We start from the raw sequence: 13,489 nt of genomic DNA on the forward strand, positions 1-13,489 counted from the left end.
CTTGGCCCTGGGGTTGGGGGCCCATGGTTTAAGGTATATGATGAATGTATTTCAAAAATTCATTCATTATTTATAAACCATACAATGTTTAATGAACATTTATGAACCCAAATAATTAACGCACAATTTCTGACTAGTCTGTTGTACCCTGTGAAGTATTAGATCATTTAAAATTATGCCTTGCTGAAAGTAAACCTTTGTCTCAGCTTTGAACATTCACTGGGAATTCGGATGGGATCCTTAAGGAGACATTGTTCTCTTAACAATAAGAGGGCCAATTTGGTATAATGACTAAGGCACCAGGCTAAAAACCAGGAGAGCATGAATTCTGATTCTGCTTTAGACATGCAACCAGCTAGGTGGTCCTCCTATAGGCCAGTCTCTCTCTGTATACCCTATGAATGAAGCCATGGCAAACCATTTCCAAAAAATGCTGCCAAGAAAACCTCAGGGACTAGTCCAGGCAATTGCCAGGATTCAAATTTGACATATGTATTTCCAGAGACCTGGAAATCTCCAGAATCTACTAGTACTATATGGGCAGGGAACAAGAATAGGAGTTTCCAAAAGAGAAAAAGGGGGGGGAAAGACATTATGTAAGCATATTTTCATCCTAGAACAATCTTGGTAACCTTTAGGCTAGACTGGATTGGACTTGAGGTGAATCCAAGTAACATGTTTTAAAATGAAAACACCTCTCTTGGTTTCAGGCAAATAGCACTAGGGGTTTTTCTTCTCCCGGCCCTACTAAAGCCTACACATGCAGGCACACATCCTCTAAGGTTGCTATTTGCATGTGGGGAAGTCTTAATTGCCCTTGATTGCTTTTAACTGTTGCTATGGGAAACCTTTCCTGTGCAAAAAAAAAAAAAAAGAATTATTTTGGTGACATGTCAGATTAATACAAGAATACGTGCAGCCATTTTGCTTGTATGAAAGAAGGATGGGACAAATAGGGCTGATGGGGGGATAAGGATTGCTTGACAAAAAGTTTTTCGGGTGAACTCCCCCAGCATCAGAATATCCTGAATCACTCCAAGCTAAAAAAAAAGCTATCTGTTCCCATGGTCTGAGCCACGCATGTAGATTTCATTTGTGTAATGAGTTTGGGGGAAGTATATTCAATGGGAGTGAATAAGACAAGTTTCTTTTCTCCTATGATTTCTCAAGGAAAGTAGTGGGGTGTGGAGGAAGGAGGGTTGGGGAATGGAGGCTTTGCTCCCCCGGTCACAGTGCTCCCTTTGCCCACAGCTCCTTACAAGTGTGCTCCCTGCAGGAGATTCGTGGGGGATCCTTGCCTTCCTGTGTGCCACGCTTTGGAACCTGCCTGGGGTGCCTGCACTGAACCGCACGGACCAAGTGACCACCAGACAGTCCATCCAGCAGATGTACGACCTTACTCGCTATCTGGAACACCAGCTGCACGTGCTTGCGGCCACTTATGTGAGTGTAGATGCTTTGGGAGAATGGAAGCAGCTGAGCTGAGAAACTGCCTAGAAATTCTTGTCTTGCTTCTTTCCCCTTTCCTTCAACCATCTCCATTTTTTCCCCTGCCCAACTGGCCTCTTTGGAAAATTCTGCCTCCCTGTTTCTCTCCATTGGGATATCTCTGCAGCCAAGGAAGGCCAGGATTCTCTCTGTGTATTCTGGCATGTGGGTTTAGTGCACCTCAGGTCACTTCTGCATGGAACTGCACTTTTCCATAGGACCCAAGGCAGTTGTTCGGGGTTTTTCTTTTCTTTCCATTCTGGGAATTAAAATGTTGCAAGAAGTGGTAGGGAAAAAGATAAGTGCTGTAAACGGAAAACAGTGTCATTTGGAGCTTCATAAAACTGGTGCATATGAAGGGAAAGATTATATAACTAGATACTGCATCTTGAAAGCCCATTGCAAGAGAAAGATGTTAAAAGGCAACAGACTGATTCTTCATCTTATTTTAAAAAGGATTTAGGGATATGGAAATTTTGTGCTTGCGACACTTTGTGCCAGCACCTAAAATTTCCTCCTACCTGGTGAATAGCTGAAATACTGTTCTCTCTCCACAGCTATGGCTCTCACTTGGCAGAATATCTGACATCTTTTCTCCTCCCTGCCTTCAGGCACCGGTGGAGTCTCCCTGTTTACAATCTGTTGTGGATCTCCCGCTGGGGTGAGGTGAGGCCTCATCTGTCAGAACTTGCCAGGGAAACGCCCGACTGTGCAGAAAGTGGGGGTAGCCCCTCATCAGCTTGCGTGGCATCCCTGCTCTCTGGCCTACCTGGCATTTCAGGCCCTACCCTTTGGCAGCTTTCTCTGACACTGAGCATCAAATGCTATCAAATCAGGAATTTGCTTGGTTTGGACCATGGAAAACGCAGGAGCCATGTTTTCTAGTAGATCAACATTCCTGAAATATTTTTTTAAGGAGGCGGATCAAGAAGGTCAGATTTTCACAGTCTAGAAAACTAAAGAATTGTGTCATTATACAGCAGCTAGTGTCCATTCACTGAGTTTGCGTGATGTGCTCATTTAATGAGAACCTCTGTCCCAGAAATGAACAAATTTTGGTAATAATAAGCTGGAAGAAGCTGATCAACAGATGCAAATTTAGCCTAAAGCCAACTCTCTGGGCTTCCACTGTGCACATATTCAGCTTGTGCTGGTTCCCTCCCCCCCCCACAGATAACGATGAAGGAAGGAAGAAGGAAGGAAGGAAGGAAGGGAGAGAGAGAGAGAGAGAGAGAGAGAGAGAGAGAGAGAGATCAAAATGATGATCATGATGTTTTCCTCTTTCTCTCTCAATCTGTTTCAATCTCTGGGTAGGGATTGAAAAACTACATTCTGGGATGATAGGTGTCATTTGTTGATAAAACTGTCCCCAATTAAATATTGATACTACAATACTTATCAAAGGTACAGTTATTTATCATTATAGCAACAAGAAGGGAGAAAGATACCATATGTTGGATTAGTATTGGTATACTGATCCTATATTACAGGCATACTGATGATCAATATTGGAATTTTCCTTGCCAATCCCAGTTAATGGCACATTCCCATGTTGTCCACATGGAACACAAAATATCTGAATGTCTTCAAAATATATAACTGTGTATACAGACAGACATACACAATTTTCCAAATTCACATAAAAACAGGTATAAAACCTTTTACATTAGATTCACAGAAAGCCAGTTTCAGTTAACACTTATTTTCAGTGAGTGAACTTATATAAATAAAGATATGGCAATAACAGTTGGTCTCTCAAACTTCTTGTCTATTTATAATTTCTTTTTAAAATGTATTAGCTAAAATTGTATGGCCTGTCATGCCACGGAAAGTGACTCTGGGAAGCATATAATAATCTGTATAAACTTGCAAATAAATAATCATTATATAATAGTTATTAAAATAATTAAAACTTATAAAAGCAAAGCTAAAGCAGGAAAAGAGAATAATGGATGGAGGAATATTGGAATAATAATAAGGGACCCACCTCATGAGTTCATCTTGAGGGACCTTCAGAAGTTGAGAAGTGATGAAATCCACAATAAGGGTGCTGCAGCAAAAAGAAAAAAAAAGAAAAGAAAAAAAAGACCCATCATCTAGGGCCTGTCAACTGTAGGTCTCAAGATATTAGAATCTGTAACATACTTATTTTATGAGATCTGGTGGGACCGGTAAATGAAACTGCAGAAAGATGTTCCCTCAAATAAACCAGTCCCATGCCATTAGCACATTAAAGGTCAACACCATAATGGACTATCTCTCCTGTCCATCATAATTGTTAAGAAATCAGAGCATGACCCAGGCCTCTAGAAATAACTTAAGACAGATTAAGATTTTAGTAAAGCAAAGTATAAATTGTTTCCTGCAACCTGGTAGTTTCCAAACCTTTCGGACTGTGATTCTAAGCATCAGACTCTTTAGAGAATCGATGGCAATATAAATGTAATAATAAATAAATATCCCCTCATAACTCAGCTAGGGGCTAATGGGACATATTCAAACCATCTGGAGAGTATCAGGTTGGGAAAGGATATTTGATAAACCAACCTGAAAATGAAACGGAAGAGGTAAGGGTAAATCAAATTAAGATAAGGAACGGCACTATAGCAATATGAAGGAGATTGCTGAGGCCCATAAGTGTAGCAACTGGGAAATCAGATCCTGTAGAAAGGCTATATTCCTCATTGCCTTACCTGCCAAGAAAAACCTAGCACTATTTTTCCGGAGCGTTCCTGAGGAAATGGGGAGCACAAGCCAACCCTTACAGCCCATCTACTGAAATGACCCAAACTTGACTTGCGCTAGTACTACCATTCCTCTCATTATGAAAGAAAGAAATGAACTGAGAGAGAAAATTCAGGAGAGGAATTTGGAGAGTGACAAAGAGATGAGCCCGATGGTGAAGGAAGTTGGGTTGATGCCTTAGGGGGGGTAAGGGAAACTGCCCACAGTCTATCTTAAGTAGGTCAGTATTTGCAACGCTTAATGGTTAGCAACCAAATAGAAGGGGAAAACAAAGCAAAACAACACAAAGATAGCTAGGCAAAGTGCCCCATAGTCACCAGAGCTTTGCTCTGAACCTGTCAGGAAAGGAAAACAATTGGGCAGGCCATCCTGCTGGCAGCTTTTGAGGGGATGTTACAAACTTTTCCCTAAATGATCTCTAAAAGGCTGCCATAGAAGGTATGGATAGAGACACAAGAATCCTTACTACATAAACCTTTTAGAGGCTGTGAAAGTGTGGTTTAAGTGCATCAGAGCTCTACCATGGCCTCTCCTTAGTCTTCTGGGCTTGTGGGATATGCAAGGAATGGAGTCCGTGATAAGCATGGGCTTCATTAAGTGTTAAAAGGTACCTGCCTTTCCCTGAGACATGCTGAAGAAAGTTGTTTTTCTAGCTAGTTCTCTTTGCAACATCCCTCCAAACATTAAACACTAAATGAAGACTACCCGAATAGCTATTGAAACTAGTGGCCACTGGTCACTGGGATTTGGGTAAGTTTTAGGGGCTGATCCTCCAAACCCTATCCAGATCCCTTCTACACAAAATTAGGTCTACTTGCATCTATGTGCAGATGTTTTCTTCAGTGTTCTAAATAGCTTTTGGATCCTCCCTATTAAATGAATCCAGTAAATGATAAAATATAAAGCAGAATTTTAATTTTTTAAGATTCGTACACGTTTTCAATCTGAGCATTTTTGTGTGTTCGCAACACACCTTTCTCCCTCTGCCTGAGGCCACAGTTTTGCAGAGAATGAGACAATAGTTGAGATCAGTGAATGAGGTGAATAGTAGTTGGTTCATTGTCCATGTGTGAAAACTGAAATTATTAGGAAAAGGAAAGCCCCTGACAGATGTAGGTTCATATCACTTCATCTCTTAAACAAACAATGTATCTTCCAAAAACCTTCCAAGTGCACCATGTTCCCTTCCTTATTCTTTCCCCCTATGAAGCCCCTATTCTCAAATGTAACAGAATTCCACTTTCTCCTTTCCCTCTTTTCTCCTGCTGGTCTCATGTTGATGGCTACGTCCCAGCCTGCCTGTTAGCTGATCTCTGCTACTGCTATAAAATCGTTTGGGGAGCCTCTATCTGCCCTCGGGCAACAGAGAGGAAATTAATTTGTCTCCTGAGCTTGTCAGGTTCTTCACACACCCGCAGGGTTTGACACACCTCCCTTCCGCTTGGTGCTTCACCCACCCCACCGCCTGGGCAATCCTGCTGCCTGCGGGACACCACTGTTGGCAGGGGGTGGGGAATCCCAGGAACGCAGCCCAGCAGGGCGGGCAGGCAGGCAGGCAGACAGGCAGTGTGAATAAAGCCAGCATGTGCCTGTGTTTATAGCAAAATGATCAGCCGGGAAGCAAGGATCATTCAATGATAGAAACTTAGTAACTGTAATAGCTGCATAGAAGTGCAAGAAGTACAACAGATAACAGCGGAGTCTTAGCAAATCAGTGGATCCAGGGACACTTTGCCAATGCCCATGGATGGCTTGGTCAGCAGGCATAGTTGGGCAACAGTATACAGAAATATGTCACCTCTTGCCTGTAGCACTGTGTACAGGTAGTCCTTGACTTATAATCATAAACTGTAGCAAAAAGAATATAACATCGGGCATCATTCACTTAATTGCCTTGCTTAGCCACAGAAATGCTGGTCCCAATTGTGGTTATCAGGACTACTTGTACTGCAACGGATCTTTCCTACAACCAAGCTAAGGTCTTATCCATTCTACCATCAGTAGAAACTCTACCAGTTTCTCCCACCGCTGATCATGTTTCTCTTTTCTATATTCCTGGGCACTACCAAGTTTCCTGTTTCCCTTTCAACTCATGGATGACAAGGCATGACAGCTTTTGCACCGCTTGAGGCTGTTCGAATAAGCAGGGCCATTTTAACATGGGAACACCTTTTAAAAATGGCAGCTTTCCCACTGGTGGACTGGAGATCAGATGAAGCAACATTGGGGGGTGGGGGAGTGTCACAACTGGAAAAAGAGATTGGTTGTTTTATAGTTAAGTAGAAGTGGACACATGTCCTGTGATCCCATAGACTTACATCTCCTTGTCTTACTTATAAGAGAGCGAGAGAGAGGAGGCATTCCTAGAGGAGGTGGGTAGAAAGCACTGGGAAAGTAAGGATTCCCGTTTAAGTGAGTAACACTTTCTTGTCTTTTCTCCTCAGCTCAACTACCTGGGGCCACCTTTCAATGAGCCAGACTTTGACCCTCCCCGGATAATTGGGGTAGAAGCTGTGCCAAGTGCCACCGTAGACATTCAGGAATGGCACAGCTTGAATGACAATGCCCGGCTAGCAGCTAATTACCAGGCCTACAGCCACCTGCTCTGCTACCTGAGGACCATGGATGGTTCAGCTCCAACTGCAGTGCCGAGTCTGCGCCACAGCCTTGCCCACTTCCGGGCTAGCCTGCAAGGGCTGCTGGGCTCAATCGCAGGCATCATGGCTTCCCTGGGTTATTCACTCCCAACTCCTGGGCCCCCTCTAGAGATTACCCCACCCAGCCACTTCCTGCGCAAGATGGACGACTTCTGGCTGCTCAAAGAGCTACAGACCTGGCTGTGGCGCTCAGCCAAAGACTTCAACCGACTGCGCAAAAGGGTGCCTCCTTCCGCTGTTATGCTGCATCTGGAAACCAGAGGCTTTTGATTCCTGTTGTTGCCATTGTCTCTGCCTTCACCTCATTCACTGACAGCATTCAGACCTGCCACTCAAGAACTAGCACTTCTGAAAGACTCCAAATCCAATGCCTTCTCCCAGCCCCTCCACAAAATTGCCCTCCTCCTCCTTGCTTTTTTGGTGCTGCATTGCTCTCTGCTACTAAGCTGTGCTTCTGGGTGAGCAGATACACATCTATACAGCCTGTTTCTTCGCATTTCTTCCTTCTCCACCTTGTATAAAATTAATATCTCCTCCTCCTCCTTCTCTCTCTCTCTCTTTCTCTCTTTCTCTCTTCCTCTTCTAGAGAGGCCATTCATTTTCCAGAAGAAGAGGAAGAGTGTTTCCCTTTGCACCTCCAGGATGAACAAGGGCAGCCAACAGCTGCAGCCTCCACCGCTGATACGCCAGTTGCCTTAAACTTCACACCCTCTGTAGCTGGATTTCTCTGCCTCTTCTGTTTAAGGGGCTGTGCCAATTCGAAGCTTACAAAGGACATTCAGTGGCACTTACATTGGGAGCATCTCTCCAGTCAGGTTGTAAAATATGCCCAAACTGAACCAGAGATGAGAGACTCAGTTTAGCTCAAACGCTTAGGTTTCCAGCTTTCTTTCCCCTCCCTGGTTAGGTAAGATTATTCATTCATTTACTATTGCAGTGAATGAATAAATGATCATTCATTAATTCAATCATTCATTCATTCATCACATGTGCAGATCTACCCTTAGTAGGATAATTGTCTAAGCCAGCTGTGGTGGCCACTGCTTGTCTACACCATTCGCTCCATAAAACAGGATGGGTGAAGTTCTGTGGTTTACACTGTCACCAGCAAAGGAAAAATTTCCCATATGTGGCCCCATCTCCCATTCTTTCTCTCCATCTTTGCCCACCCCTCCTTCCTCCTGCCAGGTTGTTATTCTAAGTTTGTTTATATTAATATTTATTTATTTTCAGATGTTATTTATTAGATTGTATTTATTGCAGAATTTCTATTCTTGTATTAATAAATAAAATGCTTTCTTCAGGAGTGGCATTGGTTTTATTTTCTTTCAACCCACCATGCTCTGGACTAGTTGCTGTCATATTTAGTCCCAAACCTATAATTTGTGTCTATGTGGGGGCTGTATGAAAATGAGGTAATTATGTTGTTTTCTGTTGCTAGATGTTTACAAAATTTTTATAATGATTTAAGTTTTTATCAAATAGAACTTAAACAGTCTTATCCATCCTGATATTTTCAAAAATATTTTGGAGTTGTAACTTTGGAATTAAAAATGTAAACCCATAACAGCATAAATCAGACCAAGCTCCACCTTAATCTAGCATTTTGTTTCTTGCACAAGTGTTTGAACAGGGGTTTGCACTAGAATACCCCTAAGGTCCCTTCCAACTCTCTTATTCTATTACATCCCTCTCTTGCCATCGTTTCTGTAACTGGTACTTGAAGCAATCTGCCTCCAATCTGAAGCCAGCCAAGAATCTCAAGACTAATAATTGTCAATAGACCTGGCTGCCATGATTTTTTCCAACTCTTTTTTTAAAGCTCTCCAAGCTGGGAGCCCTCATTACTACATTACTCAATGTAGTAATGAATTTCAGAGTTTGTGAACAGTGTGAAGAAGTGCTTGGTTTTGTCTATAACCGTGATGGCGAACCTATTGCACAGGTGCCACAGATGGCACACAAAGCCCTCTCTGTGGGCATATGCATTGTCGCCAACTGCTCTGGTTTCTGGTGCGCACATGCAAGCCAGCCAGCTGGCCTTTATGGGCACCAGAGTGCCAGAATACGGCCCGAAAAACAGCCTGAAATGGCCCAAAAAACGGCAAAAAAACAGGTATGCGCATGCCGGCCAATTGGTCTTTGGGTTTTTACTGCATGTGCATTCGGTGCCGAAAGGGTTTGCCATCACTGGTCTATAACTTCATTCAGTTTTATTAGAAGATCCACATTCCCAAAGTTTTGAGAGTGGGAGAATAATGTTTCCATGTCTATTTTCTCCATATAATGCCTTATTTTCTATACCTCAGTTATATCTCTCTCTCTGTGTTTCCTTTTTTTCTGTTCTAGCACTTTACCTTTTCCCCATCTCCTTGGTTGCCCTTGCCTTGTATCTTTTCTCCCAATGTTATAAGAACCAAAGGCAGTAGTCCAGATGTGGACATACCATATATTTTTTTATGCATGCATGACAGTGTTGACCATTGTCAATCCCCTTTCCAATGACCCCAACAAAGAATTTCTTTTTTTTTCACAGCTGCCACACTTTGAGTCTTCATTCAGTGACTGACATGGCAGAGATTGCCCCTGACCAATTCCTATTAGCCATCTTAGACCACTTGGGGCTTGCCCCATTCCCTCCACTCAATGCAAACATCCCCCTGTGGCCATTTGGAGTTGGACTATAGGAAGGGCTGAAGAACTGGCCTTTACAAATCATCTGCCTGCATCATCAGCACTTTCCAAAGCCCTTGTTAGATTTGCATGCTAGCTTTTTTGCACAAGTTTACCATTCATTTCATAGAGTGCTAGAAAGTTGATTTAAAGCTAGAAAAACAGCCAGATTCTTCCAGATGCTTGTAGTTAATTTTGTCCCAATTGTGTGCATTTGGGCCAATGGTTTTTTTTCCCCCATAGCCATATTTGTTATTTCTTTTCATTATTTCTGAGTATGCAGTGGTAATAAGCTTCTGGTCTGATTATCTGGTATCCATGATGTTCATTCATTCATGTATTCAACAATTTATATAGCTGTCCATCTCTCACCACAGTGACTCTAATTGGCATACAAAAAAATTAAAACCAAAAGAAGAGAGTATATACTGTATATAGAGAAACCCTAATGTCCAACATGCCTGAAGCCAAAAGAAAAAGTGTTTCGTTTCAGTCACTAAGACAACAACTGACCCAGCCAAAATGCTTGTGGGAACATCCAGGTCTTTAATGGCTTATGAAAGACCAACAGGTTTGATGCCAACCCAATCTGAGAGGGAATGCTGTCTCACAGAGCAAGCACAGTGACAGAAAAGCCACAATTCATAGATCTCACAAGATGGCATTGTCTTAAAAGATGGATCTGAAGCATGCAGATCCTTTACTTTTTCTGGTAAGGTGAGCAAAAAAATACCTGGCCCTGTACCATGTAGAATTATATAGGTGATGGCCCTTGAATTGCATCTAGAAACCTAGTAGAAACTAGTACAGCTTGGAGACCAGAGGTTACACAGTCATGTTGTGGATTGTCCCAAACTGGCCTTGATAACCATATTCTGGACAAGCCACATCTTCCAAATGTTTTTCAAAGGCAGCCCATGTAGTGTGTGTTAGGCAAAGTATTCTCAATTCCTTCAATCTGTTTTGTGAGAGTTCATGCTTGTCATCCCACCCTGTCAGGCTTCTTTTACTGCTGGTTCGCTCAGGGATGCGCTTTGGGTGTGTGCCGTGTGCGCAGCAGTAAAAAAACAAGATGGCAGCGCTGATAGAACCAGTTTGAGTGCGCGGGCGGCCAAGTTAGTACTTACTCGGCCAAAACCGGGCCAAACCGGTAGGAACCCATCTCTGCTCCCTGTGCATGTCTGAGACCACCTTGTGGTGCAGAACTAGAACACACTACTCAAGATGAAAATTGATCAATCCTGAATTATGTAAAATTCTTCCTTCCAAGGATATGGAAGTCTGAGTCTCAGATTATCTTGTAGGAAAAACTGTTAGGCACTATAGTATGTGATTCTTTGATGTAAGAACCCCATAGTTCCCAACAATTTCACTCGCTTTTACTATGCTTGGATTTTCAAATGTCTCATTGTTTTCTGGTAAGAAGTACTTTTCAAATTTTGTTATTACAGCATTCATGAAATACTAATATTTCTTTGAACTTGTCAGTTATGGCCTTGATGATTAGACAGGATAGACAATAGAAAGAAGATCACTATTATGTAACTTTACAGAGAGAGATTAAAATATAATTGTGATATACAATTATAATTTAGTAATATAACTTAGAAATGCTGTGAAGTATATCGGAAGCCACATTTTTGGATCTTTTTTCTATTTTTCTCCCCTTTCCCCCCCTTTCTTGAACTTTTAGCTTTGTCTCTGATTTTTTCTTTTTTTTTCTTACTTTATGGTAAATTGTATTAGTTTTTATTTTCTTTAAAAAAAAATTCAACATGAATCATATAAAAAGTTTCACGATTTGTATATTGAAAATTTCTCTAAGTGCATCTTCTCCAGCAACGTGTAATAGGAGAGATAATTTCTATCCACATTTGTCCTTGGCCCATACAGCATCGAGTTACATGTCTGCATTTCCTCCAAGATTCTATAAGCGTTTAAGATTTTGAAGAGAAGGGGGAGTTTCAAAAACTTTAACTTGTTCTGTAAAGAAGTGACAGTTCTTATAAACAAGATTTGGGCTTTCCTGTGTAATCCTGGAGCCTTTTCTACTGAATGTGCTGCATTAGGAGGAGGAAGATGTATTTTTTATCATGCATCTCCTACTCTGTGCTGGGACAATATGTATTTGTCCAAGTTTCAGACAATGAAAACCTCAGGAAGGAAAAATAAGGGACAGAACATGCCTTTATTTTAAAGGGAGTATTATTCAACAGAGTAAATATACAACCTCCTGCTTTTCCAGAGCTAATTTACAGTGTTTCTATTACTTCTTTCAAGGAAACATCATGAATCACTTATTCACTAAGTAAGACCTTGTTTTAACACACTAATTGAGAGATCCATTATTTATCAATGGCCATTGAATCAAAAAGTATGTCACAGGAATGGTTTGTTATGCAAATGATGTCATTGTGTCCATTGTGCCATGTCTTCTTTAGTTCTTTAGTTAAATTACAGAAATGTAATTGATATTTGGTAAGAGACAGAAAGTTGTTGTGTGAATGTGTGCGTGCAAAGCCTGTTGCATAGGAGTCCGGTAAATCAAGTTTCATTGGTTGATAAATCCTAATATTAAGAACCATACTGAATATCCATATGAAATTGCCTTAATATTATGACAGACATATCCTGAAATAGTAAATGGATAAATGAAAGGCTGACTGGCTGGCTGGATCATAGGTAGGATTATAGATATGCCACTTAGGTGCTCTCCATATTTATTACAAGGATATCATTATACTTTTTCACTTGTAATCAAGACCTTGTCTGATTCCCTCTCAGTGTGTACATGCTTGGGAAATGAGATTTTTCTCCTCTTAAAAACCTCTAATTAGAATTCTTTATTGGCCATATGTGATTGGACACACAAGGAATTTGTCTTTGGGGCATAACCTCTCAGTGTACATAAATACTATAAATGATAAATCATAATCATAGTCATCATAAAAATACATATATCATAAATCATAAGATACAACCCTTAGTGACAGTAATAGGATACTAAATAAGCAATCAACATAAATCATACTAGGAAACTAAATAAAACAATGTAAATTGTAAAGATACATTACTATAGATATACATTATTATATGTACACACACACACAAACACACAGACACACATTTCTTGCAATCACTATTCAGTTTCAGAGTTCATATACGACACTAGCCCATCATGCTTTGTTTTTAATTAGCATGTTGCATGTACTCAATCATAATGCTATGTAGACTATAGGCTTAGAATATTATGCAAATTTCACCAATTGTGATTTATTCATGAAACCACAGTTAAATCATTGCTTAGAACCATGAACATTGCACAGAACAAGTGACTCTATAGCATACTGACAGGGGCAGGCTTCAAAAATTTCAGCAATGGGTTCTCTGCCCAGTTGTTGGATGGGCGTGGCCATGGTAGGTGTGGCCTAGTCAATATCCTGCATCATAGTGGAGGGGGGTGCGTTTCCTCAAGCCTTTGGGAGGGTGAAAATTGCCTCCCCTGTGCTCAGGACGCCTTCTGGAGAACATCCGTTTCTGCCCTTCCAGAACTTCCAGAAGGCCCGTTTCCCCCCTCCCCGAGCCTCCTCACATGTCCTCGCATCCAAAACGGGTCACGTGGAAACTCCTGGGAGAGGAGGGGCGGGCTGGGAGGGGGGGGTGGAAGCGGCGGGGTGGGGCCAGCCAGGGGTGGGATTTGGAGGTTCTCCGATCCAGCCATAACATTAACTATAGCAGCCCACTCCTGCATACTGAGCTGGCTAAACGTGCAGTACATTGGAGGAATAATCTGTGCTCTGTGGCAATCTGAAGAAGGTTATTAATACTGAGGGGACACTACACACAAAACTAAGGTTCTGTTGTTACTTCCTATTTACTCTGTTTCCACAGGATCTTTCAAATTTCTTGAAGACAAGAAGTAAACC

General features: G+C 41.6%; 1 protein-coding gene across 1 annotated transcript; it reads left to right on the forward strand.

Annotated features, from left to right (window-relative positions):
- The first annotated feature begins 1,116 nt into the window (after nucleotides 1–1,116).
- CLCF1 (cardiotrophin like cytokine factor 1) lies at nucleotides 1,117–7,335 on the forward strand. The gene is made up of 2 exons (XM_014064171.2): nucleotides 1,117–1,443; nucleotides 6,678–7,335. The coding sequence occupies exons 1-2, from the start codon at nucleotides 1,207–1,209 to the stop codon at nucleotides 7,158–7,160; spliced, it is 720 nt and encodes a 239-aa protein (XP_013919646.1). The 5' UTR covers nucleotides 1,117–1,206; the 3' UTR covers nucleotides 7,161–7,335.
- Nucleotides 7,336–13,489: the final 6,154 nt, after the last annotated feature.

Source organism: Thamnophis sirtalis, unplaced genomic scaffold (assembly GCF_051295495.1).
Source record: "Thamnophis sirtalis isolate CommonGarterSnake01/CBP01778 unplaced genomic scaffold, rThaSir2_p1.2 scaffold_1, whole genome shotgun sequence".
Classification (NCBI taxonomy): Eukaryota; Metazoa; Chordata; class Lepidosauria; order Squamata; family Natricidae; genus Thamnophis; species Thamnophis sirtalis.